Below are 17,812 nucleotides of genomic sequence, written 5' to 3'. Positions count from 1 at the left end.
AAATGTAATAAAATAAATAGACTTCAAAATAACTTGGAAACATCAGCTACAGATCGCAGCAGTGTCTGACTCTCCTAGTTAATGTTTTCACATTCTTTTGATCAGCGATGCCACAGAGGGTGAGATAGGTCAAAAAGTACATCACCATTTAATCATTTTAAAAAACATTAGAAAGAGCAGAATGCCATGGCATTATGAACAGATTATGAACAAAAATAAAAGCCATTTGTATGCATTAATGATACATCAAGCTAATTCAAGCTGGCTAAAGTCATTAAGAAGAATCCTGGGGCAAAACACAGCTACGATGCCACAGTGCAGAAAAGTATTAAAATAACCATTTTCTATGTCATAGATAAAACTAATTCTATGAGCAAAGGCCAGAGTCTTAACATGAAAATCAAAATAGAGAGCATTTACTAATAGTGTGTTTAATGAGCTCATGTCGGCAGCGTGAGAGTTAATTCAGACATCTCTGTGAACATAGCTGAACATCAGTGCCCACTGAATGTTTCTAATAAGAGCACAGCACGAAAAATTCCAGACTTAGGGTAAGAAACTGCCAGAAAACATCAAGCCTCTATTGACACAATATTCCACAACATGATGAAATACAAGATTATTTGTTGTCTCTCATTTGTGATAACATCAATCTCGAGAAAGACTTGAAGAAGACTTCTTCCTATGTTATTTCTGAAAGAATCAAAATGCCTTTATTCGTAAAGGCTCCTTCTACCCACACCATAAGCTAGGTAAAGAATTATCAAGTTTCATTCCTGACTCGATGTTGAGGCCAGCAGCTGCCGCCTGTGGAGCATGGACCACGCTGATCACTGAGATTATTTCCCCCCTACCTAAAAAGTTCCATTTTGGACAGGTGATTTTAAGTAAAGTATTCTAAGGAGATAATTCCTCTTCAAAAGTCCAACTTCTCAGTCCAGTGAACAGTTCAATGGACAAGAAATACACTCTTCAACGGGGCAACTTCTAGACAGAGAGACTCTGAACAAGAAAGAGGCTGATTTCATACTTGTGACAAAATAACGATAATATTTTTAAATGCTTGGATTATTCCAGGATCATCACCTCAAACGCATCCTCAAATTAGTCCTGAAGACGTTTGGTGGAGCCATCCTAACTTAACACACCTCCTATTTGTTGAAAGCATTGGGGGGCTGGCCCCGTGGCTGAGTGGTTACGTTCACGCGCTCTGCTTCAGTGGCCCAGGGGTTCCCCGGCTCGGATCCTGGGCACGGACATGGCACTCGTCAGGCCACGTTGAGGCGGCATCCCACATGCCACAGCTAGAAGGACCCACAACTAAGAATATACAACTATGTACTGGGGGGATTTGGGAAGAAAAAAGCAGGGGGAAAAAAAAAAGAAAGATTGGCAACAGTTGTTAGCTCAGGTGCCAATCTTAAAAAAAAAAAAAGAAAGCGCTGGAAAGTTTTGGTGGCAATTATGGGCTGGATGCTGGGCTCATTTGTAACTCACGCGTCGACAGCTTTCCAACTGTAAGAATTTTTCAACTCAAACTAATTGTTTTTCTAAAAATATTAACTTTAAAGTTTTTTTTGTCTTTCTTCTTTTTTTTTTTTTAACCTCTGGAAACATGGCTTACTACACCCAAAGTTGGTGGCTGAGTTTTGATATTCAGTTTGTGAAGTAACCCTGCTCCAGAGAAAGCTGCTTCGGTTAAGAAATTAACTGAAATTGAAAATGAATACACAAGCGGTATTGACAATGTCATCTTTTATAAAAACAATCACTATAAATCATTTACGCACTTTGTGCAAATATGAACCAGGGCTACAGCAGAAACAGGAAGACCCACCCAAACCTACACATCCTTCCTCATTCTACACACACGCCCCCTCCACCTGCCGGCACAAACTCTACTCAATGTGAACACCAGGCAGGTGCCTTTTCAATGAAGTGAGAGATGATAAACCATGGGCCAGACGTGGCCCTATGGGAAGCTACTTGCAGATTCTAATTTCCATGGGATTAGACCACGTCAGAAGCTACCAGGCAGCGACAGCCAGTGGCACTTGTGGTTAATGACAATAGCAGGACAGCCGTCAAACAGGATCCAGACCACCTTTTAAGACACAGCCAATTACCTTCAGAGGAACTTGACGAATGTTTTCCTTTTCTTTTTCCCCCTCCTTCAGCATCACCACATATGTGCTACTTAAGCCTTATGTAGGTCACTTTATGTCATACTTGTCCTTAGAAAGTTTTAAAATATTAAATGCCTTTAATAAAGTGTGATTTAGGCAGCTGGACCTTTTTTTCCACCATCTTAACACAAGCTAACGGCCCATCTGTCTTCGGAAGTTTTGCACGTACAACTTTTCAATGCAGAGAGGGCAGGGAGCACGTGCTGGGGGCGCAGGGGAGTGTGGACATGGTGACAGGAATGGGCACCGCTGGACAGTGAAAACTCAGCGTAGAAAAAGGACATGGTGGCCTGACCTGACACCAGCCGAAGGATGTGACTTTAGGAAGCCAACATCTCAGAGATTGTGGCTCCCAGCTGTAAATCCAGCCTAGAAAGATCTTCTATCTTCTATCATAAGCCCTTACACTGCAATATGAGTCACTATTACAAATGATGATGAGGCATATACCAACAGACACCTAATGGCTCATTAGTTCACCTGTTCAATATATACTAAATGCCAAAGGTACACACATATTTATGGCTTGCGTTTTGGGTTTTTTGAGAAAGATTAGTCCTGAGCTAACATCCACTGCCAACCCTCCTCAATTTGCTGAGGAAGACTGGCCCTGAGCTAACATCTGTGCCCATCTTCCTCTACTTTAGCTGTGGGACACCTGCCTCAGCATGGCTTGATAAGCAGTGTGTATGTCTGCACCCAGGATCCCAACTGGCAAATCTGGGGCCACCGAAGCAGACCATGAGAACTTAACTGCTATGCCACTGGGCCAGGCCCTATATGTCTTGCTTTTAAATGTGGAAAAATCTTATTTTGGAAAGCACTCCTTTGGGAAAAAAAAAATAAGCATCAAAATAAATCAGCTTCAATCTTTTCTCTAACATAATAAAGGAAGGAGAAAAACAAATAATAAAATTGGCCATTCCAACAATGAAAATTAAGCCGGTTCCAGGAAATAACAGAATAGGCCTGACTGACATCTCCTTTAACACCACAAACAAAAGACTGTGGTGTCAGCAAAACCAAACAGCACAAGATGCAGCAGCACACAGGAGGAAGGTCCCAGAAGATGCTCACACTTAATGATGCTCTAACACATGCAATTAGGTTGCACAAACTGGGCTCATTAACACAGCTACTCTTGTTCTGGACGCTCCCGTAATTAGGACCAAGCAGCGGCAGACGCCTAGTGTGAAATGGGGTTCTTTGTGCATCAGGATTTAAACCTTTGGAAGCAAAGGATGCAGAGCAAACCGCATAACCTTGGGCAAGTCATGCCAGCTCTCCCGACTTAGCCCATAGCACGGGTTATCCATGCCCCGGTGAGCCATCCCCAGGCAGGGGTGAAAACTGAGGGGAATAGCTTCTAGGAAAGTGCTTTCCAGAATGCTAACTGCAACACAAATGTAAAGAGCTGGCGTGACGGTGTTGAAAGATTGACATGGATCTTCCTGGAAGGGGGACCACTCCATCAGACGAAGGCCCATCCACCAGGACAATACACAGATGCGTGTAACTAGGGGAAGCCCTGGGAAGCAATGAGGTTGTAGCAACACCAGCAACTGGCACACAGAACCCTTTACATGCTATTACCCAGCTTTTCTACCCACATGCACCTAAAAGTGAATTGTTTCTTTTAATATAAATAACGCAGGTTTACCAGAAAAGGAAAGGTCTTCGTATGAGATCACTAAACTACCCCGTTACCCTTGACAAACAACAGTGACAAAAGGCAGCAGACTTGAGGAGAGTTAAATTACAGATTACCATTTGTCCGCTTATCTAGATCTTGCTTTCTGTGCCTCTGGACCTGGCCTAACAATTATTGTCAGAGCAAAATTCTGCATGCAGGTTTTCCTACCGTCCTAGGAACATAAGCTGAAGAAGGCAAGAAGTTAAAGCTCTAGTGGGGAGCATGTCTTAATACGTATAACGGGATGCTTAGACTCGGAATTTAACAAATGACTACAATTTTAGAATATACGTGCAAGAACATTAAATTCCGCATACAAAACAACTGATGTTGGGATGCATAATAAACAACTCACATATAAAACGATTCAGATAAATCTCTGTCAGCTCATTCCAGGAGACAGAGAGGGAAGGAGACAGGGCTAGCGCATAGAGTAGCTTCCATAAGGGAAAAGTACAACAATTTTTTGCTACCACCATCTGGCTCTACTCTTCATTCTGTATGAAGGGAAACGACTCTTCTTTGGGTATCAGAGATCTTTAAAGTATCCCAAACAAGTCAGATGGCAAAATTATAAAACATACCCCCCAAAACTTAGGGAGTCCATTGGCTCTATTCCATAAGATGCCAAAACAAACACACACCCGATTCTCCCTCGTTCTCGGGTTGGATAAGGTAACTATACAGTGACGCACATCGTACTGCTCATGGTACGTCCATCACACACCACTGTCACTGGAGGTGAAACAAGCTGCAAACACAGACGCTCCACGTAAGTGAGAAACCCAAACGTGTCTGAAGAGACTAAAACTCTCAATTTCCAAAAACCCCACTGCAGGGAACTAAAAGCCCGAATGCTCCATCGTCAAGACAGGGGGCAGGGCCACTTTCTTGCTCCCAAGATGGCGCACGTACCACTCCGAGCAACCCTTTCGCCACCTACGCACAAAAGACTTTTCACTACCACTAGGCACTGCTTCGTCTTCCAGGGAAGAATTTATTTTTGTCGCCAAGACATAATTATTTTAGGTTATCTCTGAACATGTAGGTTGAACAATCCCGCCACCAACATTACCGCCCTTGACCTGCCCAGAGACTGGACTCAAACGACATGGAAGACGTGCTCACCCAAGGGCTTCCGTCACTCCGAGTTGGTTCCTTTACAAAGACTGAAAGAAACTTTCTTATAAAAAAACTCACAGCACCAGGGAAACAATGTCTGCAGAGAATGAACTGAAGTTTTCTGTAATCCTGTATCTTCACGTATTCAGGCCCTAAGAAGGCAAATGACCTGGGACTTTCAAAAAAATTTAATGCCAAACACGGAACTCACAATTATAATGCTAAAAATGCAAAAGCCTGTCGTTCATCTCCCAGACACAGCAAGAAGCAAACAGAACTGCACAGAATCGGACAGACTGAGGGATACAGAGGGCAGGCCCCGTGTAACCCACAGTTGCCTCAATTCCCCGCGTCCAGCCTTTGGAGCCCCTGAAATCTCTGCCCGGCTCTTCTGGCAATCCGGACAAGCAGATGGGTAGGCACATCCCAAGTCAGATTCAGCTGCCAAGATTAAGGAGAAACAGTGCATTCATTCTCAAAAGGTGAGTCTGGGAGCCCAGATGGTTCTGCTCCCCGAGCCATATAACTCAGCAGCGGAAAATGATCCCAGATTGCCCAGAAGGGGCAATAGAAAGCCACCTGGTCCATCCCACTTCTCCTTCTCCAGCCTTAGGCAAGATGCAAGCTTACGTCTCTGGGCGACTGGTCCATGTTCGTCCTCCCTACTGGACTTCACTTCCCAAGGCAGGGGCTCCCTACTGCATCTCTACCCCTAACCAGGGGCACGGCGTGTGGAAGGCTGGTGCTTGAATGAAGGAATGAGTGAATGAATGAATGAACCAACCTACTTCCCTGCCTCCTGATACTGCTGATGCCCACAAAGCACGTCTCTCCTGAATGACCTTCCAAAAGCCATTCGGCACCTACACCAACGAGAGAAAAGTAAACAGGCATTCTGTTCCTCCATTAATTTCCACAATCTGTCTCCTGTTTCAGGACACTAAGAAGTCACAAGTTGAAGAAGAAAAGCCTCAAGTCCATGGTCTCTTAAGAAAATAAAGTTGGGTGGGCAGCCGGCCAACGAGGAGCTTGGAGGGGCAGGTGGAAGTCAGAGCTAGTCTAATACACCTGGGCTGTTTTCTTTAACTGATAAGCTAAATGGTACCTAGAAATGATACTTTTTCTTTACTTTCTCTTTCTACAATGCAAAGACATAAAAAGTATATAAATAAGAGTAAGCCGTGAGGCACAGAGGAGCAGCAAAAGTCAACAGAGAACTCCAAATCAACCGAGGCCGTGGGCGGCAGTGGACCTGCGTGCTGGACGTGCCCACTGCCCAGCCTCCCCAGGTAAGCAGACAGGCCCCAGATGGCTTCCGTTCTCATGACAAAATGGTTCACTCTAGGCTCCTGGTCCCAAGACCAGGGTCCAATCCAGGGGGAGTGCCTTTGATCAAGTTACGAAACTTTTCTGAACCTCGATTTCTTTAACTCTGAACTTGACAAGTTTTTCTTCCACGAAAACTAAAATGGATTGTTACTGTGAATGATTTCTAAATACCGAGCAGAGTCTCCACTCCGTTAGCACCTGCTTTCACCACTAACAATTAAAGGGTTTATAATTTAACAAACAAAAATATATACCATACAATTACCCTCTAAAATAGGGAGAGTAACCCCAACTTTATTTTGAAAGCTTATCTTCATTATAAATAAAAACGTTTAAGAATGAAATCACAGAAATCATAAGATCCTGGGTATAATTTCCTTTCCAGACTGTGCAATCCAAATATTTAAAAGGGATGTATTACTTCTAAAATAAGAAATAATGAAATGTAGTAAAATCTCTGAAGCCTGTGAAAACTCACATGAAGAGTATAACGCGCTTCCCCAGTCAGAGCCTTGTTTGAGGAGGTACCAGGAGAGCTATCACGGCCACAGAACCAGTTTAACATTTCAAAATACGACACTGGGAGAGACGCCCATTCTCCCCTCGCCTGCTGCAGCCTGAGGACGACACTGAAGCTCTCCCAGCACACAGGCCCATCCACGGCCTCACACCTTCTGGACGCTGGGCAGGGAAGCACCACAATCTTGGCATCCATCAGTAGGAATTAATTCTTAGGATTATCACCTATGAGCTCATTTCCTCATGGCTAGTCCAGGTTTGCTAACCACGATAAACGCACAAGGAAAGCGATGATTGCAGAATAAACTCATCCATGCAACTCAATCCCGACCATCTGCCTCAGGGAGGTAAACGGGCAGACGGCGACCACTTCAGGCTCTGCAGGCCATGAGGGCTCTGGCCCCCTAACTCCGCTCTGCAGTGACAACCACGAGTGGCCCGGCCCGCATTGCCTGTGGCCTATAAACAGCATGGCTATGCTCCAAGAAAAGCCACTTACAACAACAGGCAGTGGGCCCTATTCTGGGGACCCTTCGTCTAAATCCGTCACTTGAACATTCACAGGGTTATTCACACAGCTGTTCCACGGCAAACAGTGACCGTGCCCTGCTAGAACCCTGGAGAATTCCACGTGCTCCCTTCCCTAAGTCTTCATGGTCTCACGAACATCCAAGGAGCTAGGACCACTGGCCCAGCACGTGCCCCGCACAGGTTTTAAATGGGGTTTGCTACCCAGCAGTATGTGGGTATCACCCGAGGAGGCCCCCTGACTGTGAGAGGAAGGAAGAAGGGGATGCAGACCCCAGGGACTTTGCACTGTTTCTTGGTGAAATCCTGAGCTTCTTCGGAATTGTCATTGGGAAAGGTAGCAAGAAATACGAGGTATAAAGAACTAAATAGGATAACGTGCTGAAAAACAGAAGGCTGATAATTATCTGTGAGGCAGCTAAAAGGAAAGAGATGAAAAGCTTAGAAAAGGACCCGGCTGTTAAGGAAAAGGGAAGAAAATGCAAAGCTTGAAAATGGAACCATCTTTGACATTTAATAAAATGAGGCAAGTGTGGAATTCCCACAATTTCATCTGAGAACTAATCTGGACATTTAAAAGAAAAGCATGCACTGCCCGGTGTGGGGAAGTACCAAGAGCAATCCTATAATGAATACGTTTACCAGTATCAACAAGTGGTCATCAGGGCTGGTGCCCAGCAAGGCCCCAGTAACGTCGTCGGCCGTCTCTGAAGAGACCAGGCATGCCCGCCCTGCTCTGCCCCCAACCCCCTTGGCACCAGAGCAGGGGGATGCAAAGGTGGGTCTAAACCAGATTTTACCAGAAGGGGAGGGGGCCTAGGATTTAATTCCCATGACTCCCACCGGAAACAGGAGCCTTTGCCAGGAGCATCCTTCTCCAGTCTTCAACGCTCAAAGGGTCCCTTCACCCCGGACCCTCCTGACCCCTCCAGGCTACAGACCACACCTCCCTCCCACCATCTCCACCTGTCCCTCCCCCCTCTCCCAATCCGACACTGGCCTGACAATCATGTATGTGAATGCTTATCCCCCCGTAGAACCTTCTGCTCCCCCAGGAGAACTTCCTGTCTGATGCTCCTGGAGATGGACAATCATTAATAAATGCAACGACAGAGAAACGACTCCTAAATGCTGGTGTGCTTACTCTCAGCCATGAGTCCTAAAATGTGGTTATTTTTGGCCAAACTTGACTCTCTCTCTCTTTTTCAATTTATTCTCCTCAAAGCCTAATGTGAAATATTTAAACCGTTTTTTAAGGATGGGCTTGAATTAAGAATGAGCCCCTACAGTGAGGAAGAAAGTGGTCCACATGTAACTTTGACAGTTCATGTGCATAAATAAATAGCTGGAGAAATTTTTCAACCTGTACCCAAAAGGGACACATGATGTAACACACAGCATTCGCTGTAGGACTGTTTTAGGATAAAAGCTCACTGTGTTTTCTGAACACGTCATTTTAACCAGCACAGAACCGAGAGTCACTCTTGAATGTAGCGCTCGGACTCATGGTAACACCCACGCATCGAAGGACGAGTTTCCGTCGTCTGTGGGGACGAGTGACCTGCTATAGGGCAAAGGGATGCTGTTTGCGCAGCAGCGAGTATTTACCGTCCTGAAAGACCCTCTCCACGTTCAGCCCGTACGTGGCACACGTCTCGTAGTATGTGCACCTCTTCAGGTCGCTGGAGAGCTTCCGCGCCCTGGCGTCGTCGATGACCCGCGGGTTGGTGGAACTTATGGCATCTGGAGCAGACGAACAGAGAGTAGCAACACGGTGACCACAAGCAGCTCTGACCACCTCCCACAGCCGAAGTCCCCAAGCAGCTCAAAAGCTGCACCTTACTCAGCAGGGACGTAATGCTCCTAAGAACCCAGCGTTTTTAAAACAGAGCTGACCCCAAAATAATAACCTCAGACCCGAGACTAGTCATTCATTAGAAGCCTGTCTCAGAGGATCCTGCTTCTGAAAGTGAAATAAAAGCACGTCCAGGAAGACCAGAAGGAAGGAGTGAGAGTTAAATGCGGCTCCAGAGAAAAATATTTTAAAAAAGAAAAAAAAAACCCCACAGTCACTACTTGCAGGGGACCTTCTCTGCAGAAAGCACCCCTCTAAATGCATTCAGTACACAGTCGTGCGCCACTTAACGACGGGGATCTGCTCTGAGAAGTGCGCTGTTAGGCGAGTTCGTCATCGTGCAAACATCACAGTGTATTTACACAAAGCAAGGTGGTAGAGCCCGCTACACACCTAGGCTGTATGATGCTAATCTTACGGGACCACCACCGTCTATGTGGCTCCGTCCTTGACTCCAACATCGTTATGTGGCTCAGGACTGTATTAGCATCGTTCCTTCCAGGTGTGCCCATTCGCCCACTCAGAACAGGTCCACGGAGCCCCCTTAGGTGTCTGCTCCTGTTCTAGGCACAGGGATACCCAGCGAACAGAACAGACACAAGTCTGCACTCCCATGGAGGGGATATTCTAGTCGGCCAGGGAGGGAGGCAGAAAATAAATAAGAACGAAATGAGCGAGGACTAGAATGCAGGATGGCGACAGGAGCCGAGTCAGGTGGGGAAGGACGTAGGAGGTCAGTGGACTCAGTGTCCTTCTCAGGGAAGCCTCACCTGCAGGAGGCGGCGTGACCAGCCACGACCTGGGGGCGGGGGGCAGCCAAGTACTTGGTGTGTCTAAAGGAGACCAAAGGGCGAGGGCAGGAGGGGGAGCAGAGGGGAGGCACTGGAGACCACAAGCACAGGTGTACGAGCCACCTTAGGTCTTATCAGAACCACTCCAGGGCACAGATGGCTTAGATGGGAGGGCAGGGGATACCCCCCACGCTCCAGGATCTGTGCACAGATGGGAGCATTAGAGCAGCAAAACAGAGATGTTGGGCACCAGTAAACACACTCCTAAAGAAAATTCAGGGGCTGCCCTGTGGCCTAGTGGTTAAAGTTCTGCATGCTCCACTTCAGTGGCCCTGGTTTGCAGGTTTGGATCCTGGGTGTGGACCTACACCACTTGTCAGCCATACTGTGGTGGCAACCCACATATAAAGTGGAGCAAGACTGGCACAATTGTTAGCTCGGGGCTAATCTTCCTCACCAAAAAAAAAAAAAAAAAAAAGGAAGAAAATTCAGCATTTTTGAGCTCAGTGTACACAATGCCCCCACGCTGTCCATTCTGTTACTACTGAGTTACTGAGCACCCCCACGTGCCTGGCTCACAGGAACAGACAAAGGGCCAGGATGTTAGTGGCCACTGTGCCATATGTGAGACAAAAGGCACTTTTCAGTGACTTTTTTCTAAAGTGAAATTTTCTCAGAGGATCCAAAGGCTCCTTTGCTACAGAAAACACTCTTTAAGTAAAACCCACCAACAGGATTTTCTCTACTAGTCGAAGAAACAGCATAAGTTATACAAGATAGTGACAACCTTCTGAATTTTCTTTGCACAAGAAGTGCATTTGATATGCTATTTTTTGAAGTATGAAAAATGGCATCTGGAGAAAACAATTTATTCACTTTTTCCCTCTTTTCCTTTCCTGGTTCCCTGCTTTTTTTAGCTCTATGGAATAGGTTTGAACTGATGGTTCTTAATTACTCTAAGGGAAACTAACTCTGTGACTCAGGACCCCTTTCACTGAGAGTGACCTGTGCCGCCTCAATAGATGTTCCAGAACATTCTGATATGGCCTGTTAGAGGGATTTCTTCAAAGAAAACCTCGTCCTGTCTTGTTGTCTTACAGATTAATAAATATGAATTGGATCTCACAATACTTAAGGAAAAGAAGCATTTTTTAAAGGTATAAACATCTTTCAAAAAAATAGTAAGAAAGAAGTTAGAAATCCATTATTTTTCAATGCTCCAGTGTAATTTGGAACTTACAAGCCACCAAGAGTCAAGGCAGCTTAAAATTTCTCCTGACCTGGGCCCAACAATTCCTCAGCCCCTCCTTTCTGGGTGGGATGCCCACTCCGCTTCTGTCTCGTCTCGACTTCCCAGATGCACCGTCACGTCACAGACAAGGACCTGCTCCCCTTCACTCTGCATCTCTGTGCTACACGAGCCTCGTTTCCATTCTCCCTGTAACTCTGCATCTTTTTATAGCTCGTGCTTCTCCCTCAAATCAAGTTAATCTGCAAGCCTTTAAAACAGAAGCTGTTGAACAAACATTTCATAATCGCCTCATTCAGAAGTGTCTCGTCCACTTGTGAGCATCCACGCAGCTCCCTGACTGAACCCAGGAAGAGAAGACACCTCGCAGACTCGCCCTTCCCACCCGGGGCGAGGCTGCACCACACGCCAGGGAGCCTCACGGAGTGAGCTTAATTCTTCTTCTTCTTCTTTCTCATCCCCTCACCTCCCACCTGGAGGCCACCAACACCAACCAGCTGGGAGGGAAATTTCAGATTCCTTCCCTGGAGACCTGAGCTGCCTTTTGTCTCTCTGACGTCCCATGAAGTTCGTGCAAAAGCAGGACAACACGCAGGCTTCACAAAAGTGAGTCTGCAAGCAGTTAACAGGCACCTGAGGGTGGAACCCTCTAGAAGCCCACACTCATGCCACCTTCTTGCCACAGGAGCCTGGAGGGTGCTCCAGGAATCAGAGGTCTCATTAAGGACCCAGAGCATCCCCCAGATGAGGTCCCTAGTTGATAGCACTCCTGTCCTGTTCGTTTGGGGCATGGCCTCATTGACGTATGAACAGTGTCTGACAAGTGAAGGGGAGGAGACAGCCAACAAGTCCTCCTCGACCTGTGCTCCCTGGCTCAGGTGCTCCTCACCTGTGACCTTATCAGACACACAGCACTCAGTCAACAAACACTTCTCCAATTAGTGGGAATAAATGGGGGTAGGGTCTTCCACTCAGGGACCACGTCAGGGCCCCCCAGCACCTCTATGGAGCCATGCACAGGCCTCCTCCAGACACACAGACCATCCCGGTGGGAGGCACAGATGGGCCCTCCTTCAGTTGGGGCGGAAACACAAGAGAGCAGCACTAACCTCCAAGGACTGGAGCAGAGGGAGACACGCGTCTGGCATCCCAAGCAGGACCTCAGTAAGACTGGCCGTATATTGAAACGTAAGGAGCAAAAGCAACCACTTGCCCGACACTTAGTGCCCACGGATGCTCTAAGTGCCTTACAGGGATTCCTCACTCTGAGCCCCACCAGAGCCCAGGGGGCAGCAGTCAAGGCCACACAGCCAGACACTCCACTCCACGCTCTCCTACCAGACCCACAGGTGTGTGAGTAAAATCAAACTTAACCTTCTGGCCTAGACTGAAAACTTACCCGCCGTGAATCACAGTGAGTCCACAGAGAAAAGGCATTCTGAGTCCTAGACACAAACCCGTGGACTCAGGTAGCCGGTAAGGAGCTGCCACACACAGTCTCTGTGCTCGGAAATACCCAGGGCAGGTGTGCAGGAAGAGGAGCCGACTGGAAACGAATGGTTTCAATTTCAAGGTAGCATTATGCAGGGTCTGCTTGAGATGGGCTACCCACCATAAAACATCATTTAGTTATGAATTTTCAAGACAGCAACCCAATTATGTCAATTCCGTCTATTAAAACAAGAACCAAGCGCTTTCTGGGGGTGCGCGCCGGTTTCCCGGTGACCACTAGAGGGCGCTGTAGGCATAAAGAAGCTCCTGTTTGCTTTTACTCTCTTATCTCCCTCTCACTCTGAAGGTTTGTTATGAGACCACTGGCCATTACGGGTTTGCTAAAAAAAAAAAAAAAAAAAACGGGGGATGCTCTCCATGAAAACCCAACTCCAGCATTTTACATCCAGCACGCCAAGAGAAACGCTTTGAGCTTACTGCAAGTTGCTTTATTTCTCCAGCACACATCCCCACACCATGGTTGGGGCTCGTCTTGCTGCCAAAGCTGCCAATGACCCTGGCTGAGCTCCTCTGCTCTACCAGACCTGGTATGATGCCTGCAGCTAACCATTCCTCTTGTTCAACCCAGCTAATTTCCTATTGGAAAAGTCTTACATCAGGACGTGGGAGGGCATACCAGAGGTGCTAACTCTAAAGGAATAAACGAAAAACAGTATAGGAACCATAAAAAACAAAGGGATAATCCAGTTTTTCTTAACAGGATTATTTTTTAGTTACCCATATTTCTGACTAAGCCGTTTTAAAGTTAACCTTCTTCTGATGTTTAAAAACATTCTGTGTGGCCTCTTAGTTAAGACCCCCATGGTAGACAGCTGCGTATCGATGAATCTGTGATCAAAAACAAGGACACTTCAAATGATGCCACTTTACTCAGAGACCAAGTTTTAAGTGACCTAGAAGAAAAGAGGAAATGTGCCCGTATGATGAGATGATTCTATACTCTCTGAGGGATCTGCTGGATTAAAAATAAGATGCAGATCCTAGGACATTAACAAATAGAGCAGAATAAAACACAACTGTGCTACATATCAGAAATCAGGATTATTTTAAAGGTGCACCAAAACTTCAAATAACCTTTCAGATTGTTTATAAATTGTTTTACAATACAGAGAGAATTAAGATATCCTAATATAGAAAAGAAGAGAAAATAGGCTTTATTTTGGGGGATGCGTATATGTTTTGTTTTGAGGCTTCTGAGTAAGTGATTTCTCCAAAGAATCAAATGAGGAAATGCGACAATTTCAGTGTCATGGATTCTCACCATAGAAAGTGAGCCTTCAGAAGGAAATTATTTCCTCTTTAAGCCATTTATAAATTCCTCCATGCCGAAAATACAGACCAAGAATCCACTTACAGCTCAACTCTGGGATCCTTTACACACCACCTGTACGCGGACATCACTCACCCTGGGTTCCCACTAGAACCAGAGGGATCTCGCTCGTGTTCCGATAGTTGGCCATCCTGCTGTAGTAGTGGTAAACGGTCTGGAAACTTATCTCATCCTCCAAGCTGAAGACAAATATAACAGCGTCCACCCACATGGCAAACTAGGGAGAAAAGAGGGAGGAGAGAGGAAGCGGTTGAGAAGGCTCACGGGGAGACGGGGTTGAACAGCATCACAGCATCCTCGTGAGCAGAGGACGTACAGCCGGCACAGCGCACCAGCACCTCCCTCCGTCAGGCCAAGTCCCACGTCTGACTTTGGATGTCACCAACACCCTCCTCATCCTGAGCACAACACGCCTGCAGTGGGACCCTCATCTCATCTGCAGAGAAGGTACTCTACATGCTTCCCACTGGAACGCGCACCCGTGTCCCGCCTCAGCCAACTGCAGCTACGTGAACAGAAGGCAAACCCCACCTCACACCAGAGCCGATCTGGACTCGGGCACCAAGGCTGACCCTGCAGCTTTCCGTTTCACCCTTCCCTCCAGAGCCCCCCAGGAAGCCTTGCTGGACCCCTCAGGTTGAGATGGGGCTCTGCCCCGGAGCACCCACGGCCCGCTCAGAAATCCTCCACCAGGGCCGACACTGGTGCCTACTCCTCTGTCATGAGAGATCTTTGTACCGTAGAGATCACCTGCCACTGAATCCTTACAGCACCCTGCGATGAAATGACGACTTATTGTTACTGTTAGTGAAATTAACAAAACGAATTAAAAATAAGGGGAAAAAATTAAAACCCCACAGCAAGCTGCCTCTTGCCACGTTATTCTTGTTTTACCGGCATCCAGTTAAACCTCCATCAAATCCTCTTTTGGGAAAATAATCCTACTGTCAGGCATATATTATCTCATTCACTACTCATAACCATTGTGTAAAGCCTCAGGCTGTGAATGGAGGGTCCTCCAGGCTCAGGAGCTGCCTGGAGTCGACTGGAACAGCGGGGTCGCGATTGGGTTGGTCTGCCACCAACTACCCTTCTATTTCCAAGTGGGGAAAAAAAAATCCTGTTTGCTTTCTCTAAAAGCTGCAGTTCCCAGGTAAGTTTTTACAGCCAAGGCATCAGCTCTCGTATACATATTTGGGGAAATTCTGAGTCAGTTAAGTTCAGACTTTCACATATAAATGAAAAGCGTATTCATTTTACATGCAATTTTCACGCAATAAAACTTAAGTAAATCTTAAGTTCAAATGATAAATATAAAATTAAGTGAAAGAGAGAGCTTAGGAGCCAAGAACCGTGGGACAGGCCTGAGAAAACAGGATGGCCCTCTAGAGACCCAAGGACCCCGGCCCACACAGGGCATCTCCTTGTCCCATTCCCTTCCAAGAAGCGGGAGAAGTCAGCTTCCCCACGTGCAGGAGCTCCTTATGAGTGCTTGTCCTCTGAGACCAGCTCTCGTCTCCCAAGACCGAGGCTGACAACCAGCTGACCCTCCGTGCAGAGGAAATGCAGACCCCGTCCCATTCTCTCAGGTGTGTTCTGACTGCCCTGCACCTGACAGGTGGTGGCTCTCCACAAATACCACCCCACCCCAATGGCTTCCCCCACCAACTGCCCAAAAAAAGCCGTTAATTGGCAGAGTGTTTACATGACCCTAAGATGACACTAGCAGCCACAAAGTCTTGTGATTTCATTCATGAAGCCATGATCTTTGGGGAAAACTACATGACATGATCTATAATAATGAAAACAAAAGATCATGCTTACACATGCCTAGGAACAGTAACTTGAAGAGAGTTTTATTTTTTCTTGAATGTTCAAGAACACTCTGCCCAATTTTGTACAAAATCCTGTCCATAATCTTGACAGCCTCCATCTGGATATCCTCTAAAGGATAACTCTTTAGCAAGGGTAAGCTTCTAGGCTAGATATGGCTTCTGAAGGAAGTGGGGTGTGAATAAAGGGCAGGTGCTCAGGAAAACTGAGTCAACCCTTTCTCGTGGCCAGAGGCCAAGATGGAGAAAGCCTGGGGGTCCTGGTTGCAGGCCCGGCAGTGGTGCCATCGACAGGGCGGACCACCTGGTCAGTGCCGCAAAACCACCTCCAACCTCGGGCAAGCTCTCGGGGCACCAGCAGCCTCTGTGAGAACGGGAATGCTCTGAGCATCCTCCGCCAGGAGGGTCTCGAGGATTAAGTGAGCTGACCCACACAGGGCGGGTACTCACCCAACGTTACTGGATTCGTCGTACAGCGTGTGTGCTTCCGAGGCACAAGGAGAAACGCACAGGAAGAGTCCCGCTATTTGTCACAGACCTTATTTTATTTTTGCTTCAAGTAAGCCCTTCATTAATTATAGTGACTAAAAGGAAGGAAAATGTTACTTTATCAAAAGACCTCACATGTTCTAAGCATGTGAAGTTACGTAAAAGATACATTTTCTATGGACATTAGAGAAAAGATCTTTCTCGGAGGAAAAATACCACTGGAGACAAAATACCAGGACGTCGTCTGCTGACATGTGGGGATGTGGGGAACACTGGTATGGGTTTTGTAATATGAGCACCCCCAAAAATTTTTAATAAAAGGCAACCCTAATAACAGCCATGGCATGATTGACTCTTGGAGCTCCCTCTCCAATGTGCACCTGGGGGTTCTCTCAGAGCCTGGTCTTATCGCAATTAAACCTGGCCCGGGACAGCCTTCCCACCCGTCACTGTAAATACGGGAAGTTCTGTGTCTCCGCGCTCCCCCTCCGCCACCAGCCTCCCTGGACAGCTTTCCACCAGGGAAAGCAGAATTCTCAGAGCCACTAAAGCAGCGCTGATGTGCATTTCTGCAGGTTCATCAAGGCTTTTCTTACATTCTTCATATATCACTAAGGCTTGCTCTTTAATTGTGAAATTGTCCCTGGTCACTCCAAAACGTTTATAGGCTGAGAAAAATATGAAATGACCCCAGGGACTTCCACACGACTTTATTCTCCTAATTACCAGCCGCCTCTGAGGGAACCTGGATCAGAGCCCCTTGTGACAGCAGGACAGACGGTCTCACGTGGAAGGATGACTGAGAAAGAGTTATCTGGCTTTTATCACCATTGCAAACCTTCTACGATGGTGTCAGTCACATATCAAACCATGCCCGGCTTAATTATAAACAGACATTCACTGAACGTGAGCTCACATGGCTTGGCCACCTACTTTTTTCGCATTTGAAGTCTTCCATACATTTCCTTATTGTCATCAAGTCTACTGTTTCATCAATGTTAGAAAAACTTTTCTCACATGTTAACATCTTTGATATAAGAACATACCTTCTGACTGCTTTGTTTCAAATTTAACTGGCAGCATTTTTCTTTTAAATATTGGTATAGCTCACCACCAGCGGCATTTTAGGTTCCATGCAACACGGTGAACCTATGACATCTTTTGGAAGAGCTCCATAGTCTTCCAACGTATGGAGGAGAATTGTAACAACCCCTCTGTTCCACATCTTCCTTTAATCACTTGATAATTCTATGTCTCACTTTTCATAAAAATCTAAGTTCAAGAAAGAATGCCACGGAAAGTTTTAATGTTAACTTTGCATTAATGGGTCATTGACTAACTCTTGGCTCCTTTAAAGTGTTTAGCTAGTAAATTATT

General features: G+C 46.4%; 1 protein-coding gene across 17 annotated transcripts in view; it reads right to left on the bottom strand.

The window, feature by feature from the left end:
- The window catches only part of AGAP1 (ArfGAP with GTPase domain, ankyrin repeat and PH domain 1), a 559,287-nt gene that overhangs the window by 315,848 nt on the left and 225,627 nt on the right, over nucleotides 1–17,812 (bottom strand). For all 17 annotated transcript variants that reach the window (XM_070618668.1, XM_070618665.1, XM_070618663.1 and 14 more), the window contains 2 exons: nucleotides 14,190–14,331; nucleotides 8,986–9,120 (listed from right to left, as the gene is read on the bottom strand). In XM_070618668.1, the coding sequence (XP_070474769.1) occupies nucleotides 8,986–9,120; nucleotides 14,190–14,331 (277 nt within the window). The remainder of the gene's footprint in view (nucleotides 1–8,985; nucleotides 9,121–14,189; nucleotides 14,332–17,812) is intronic.

Source organism: Equus przewalskii, chromosome 5, assembly GCF_037783145.1.
Source record: "Equus przewalskii isolate Varuska chromosome 5, EquPr2, whole genome shotgun sequence".
Lineage (NCBI taxonomy): Eukaryota > Metazoa > Chordata > Mammalia > Perissodactyla > Equidae > Equus > Equus przewalskii.
Note: the sequence above shows the minus strand (reverse complement) of the source record. Positions and strands in the feature narration are given on the sequence as shown.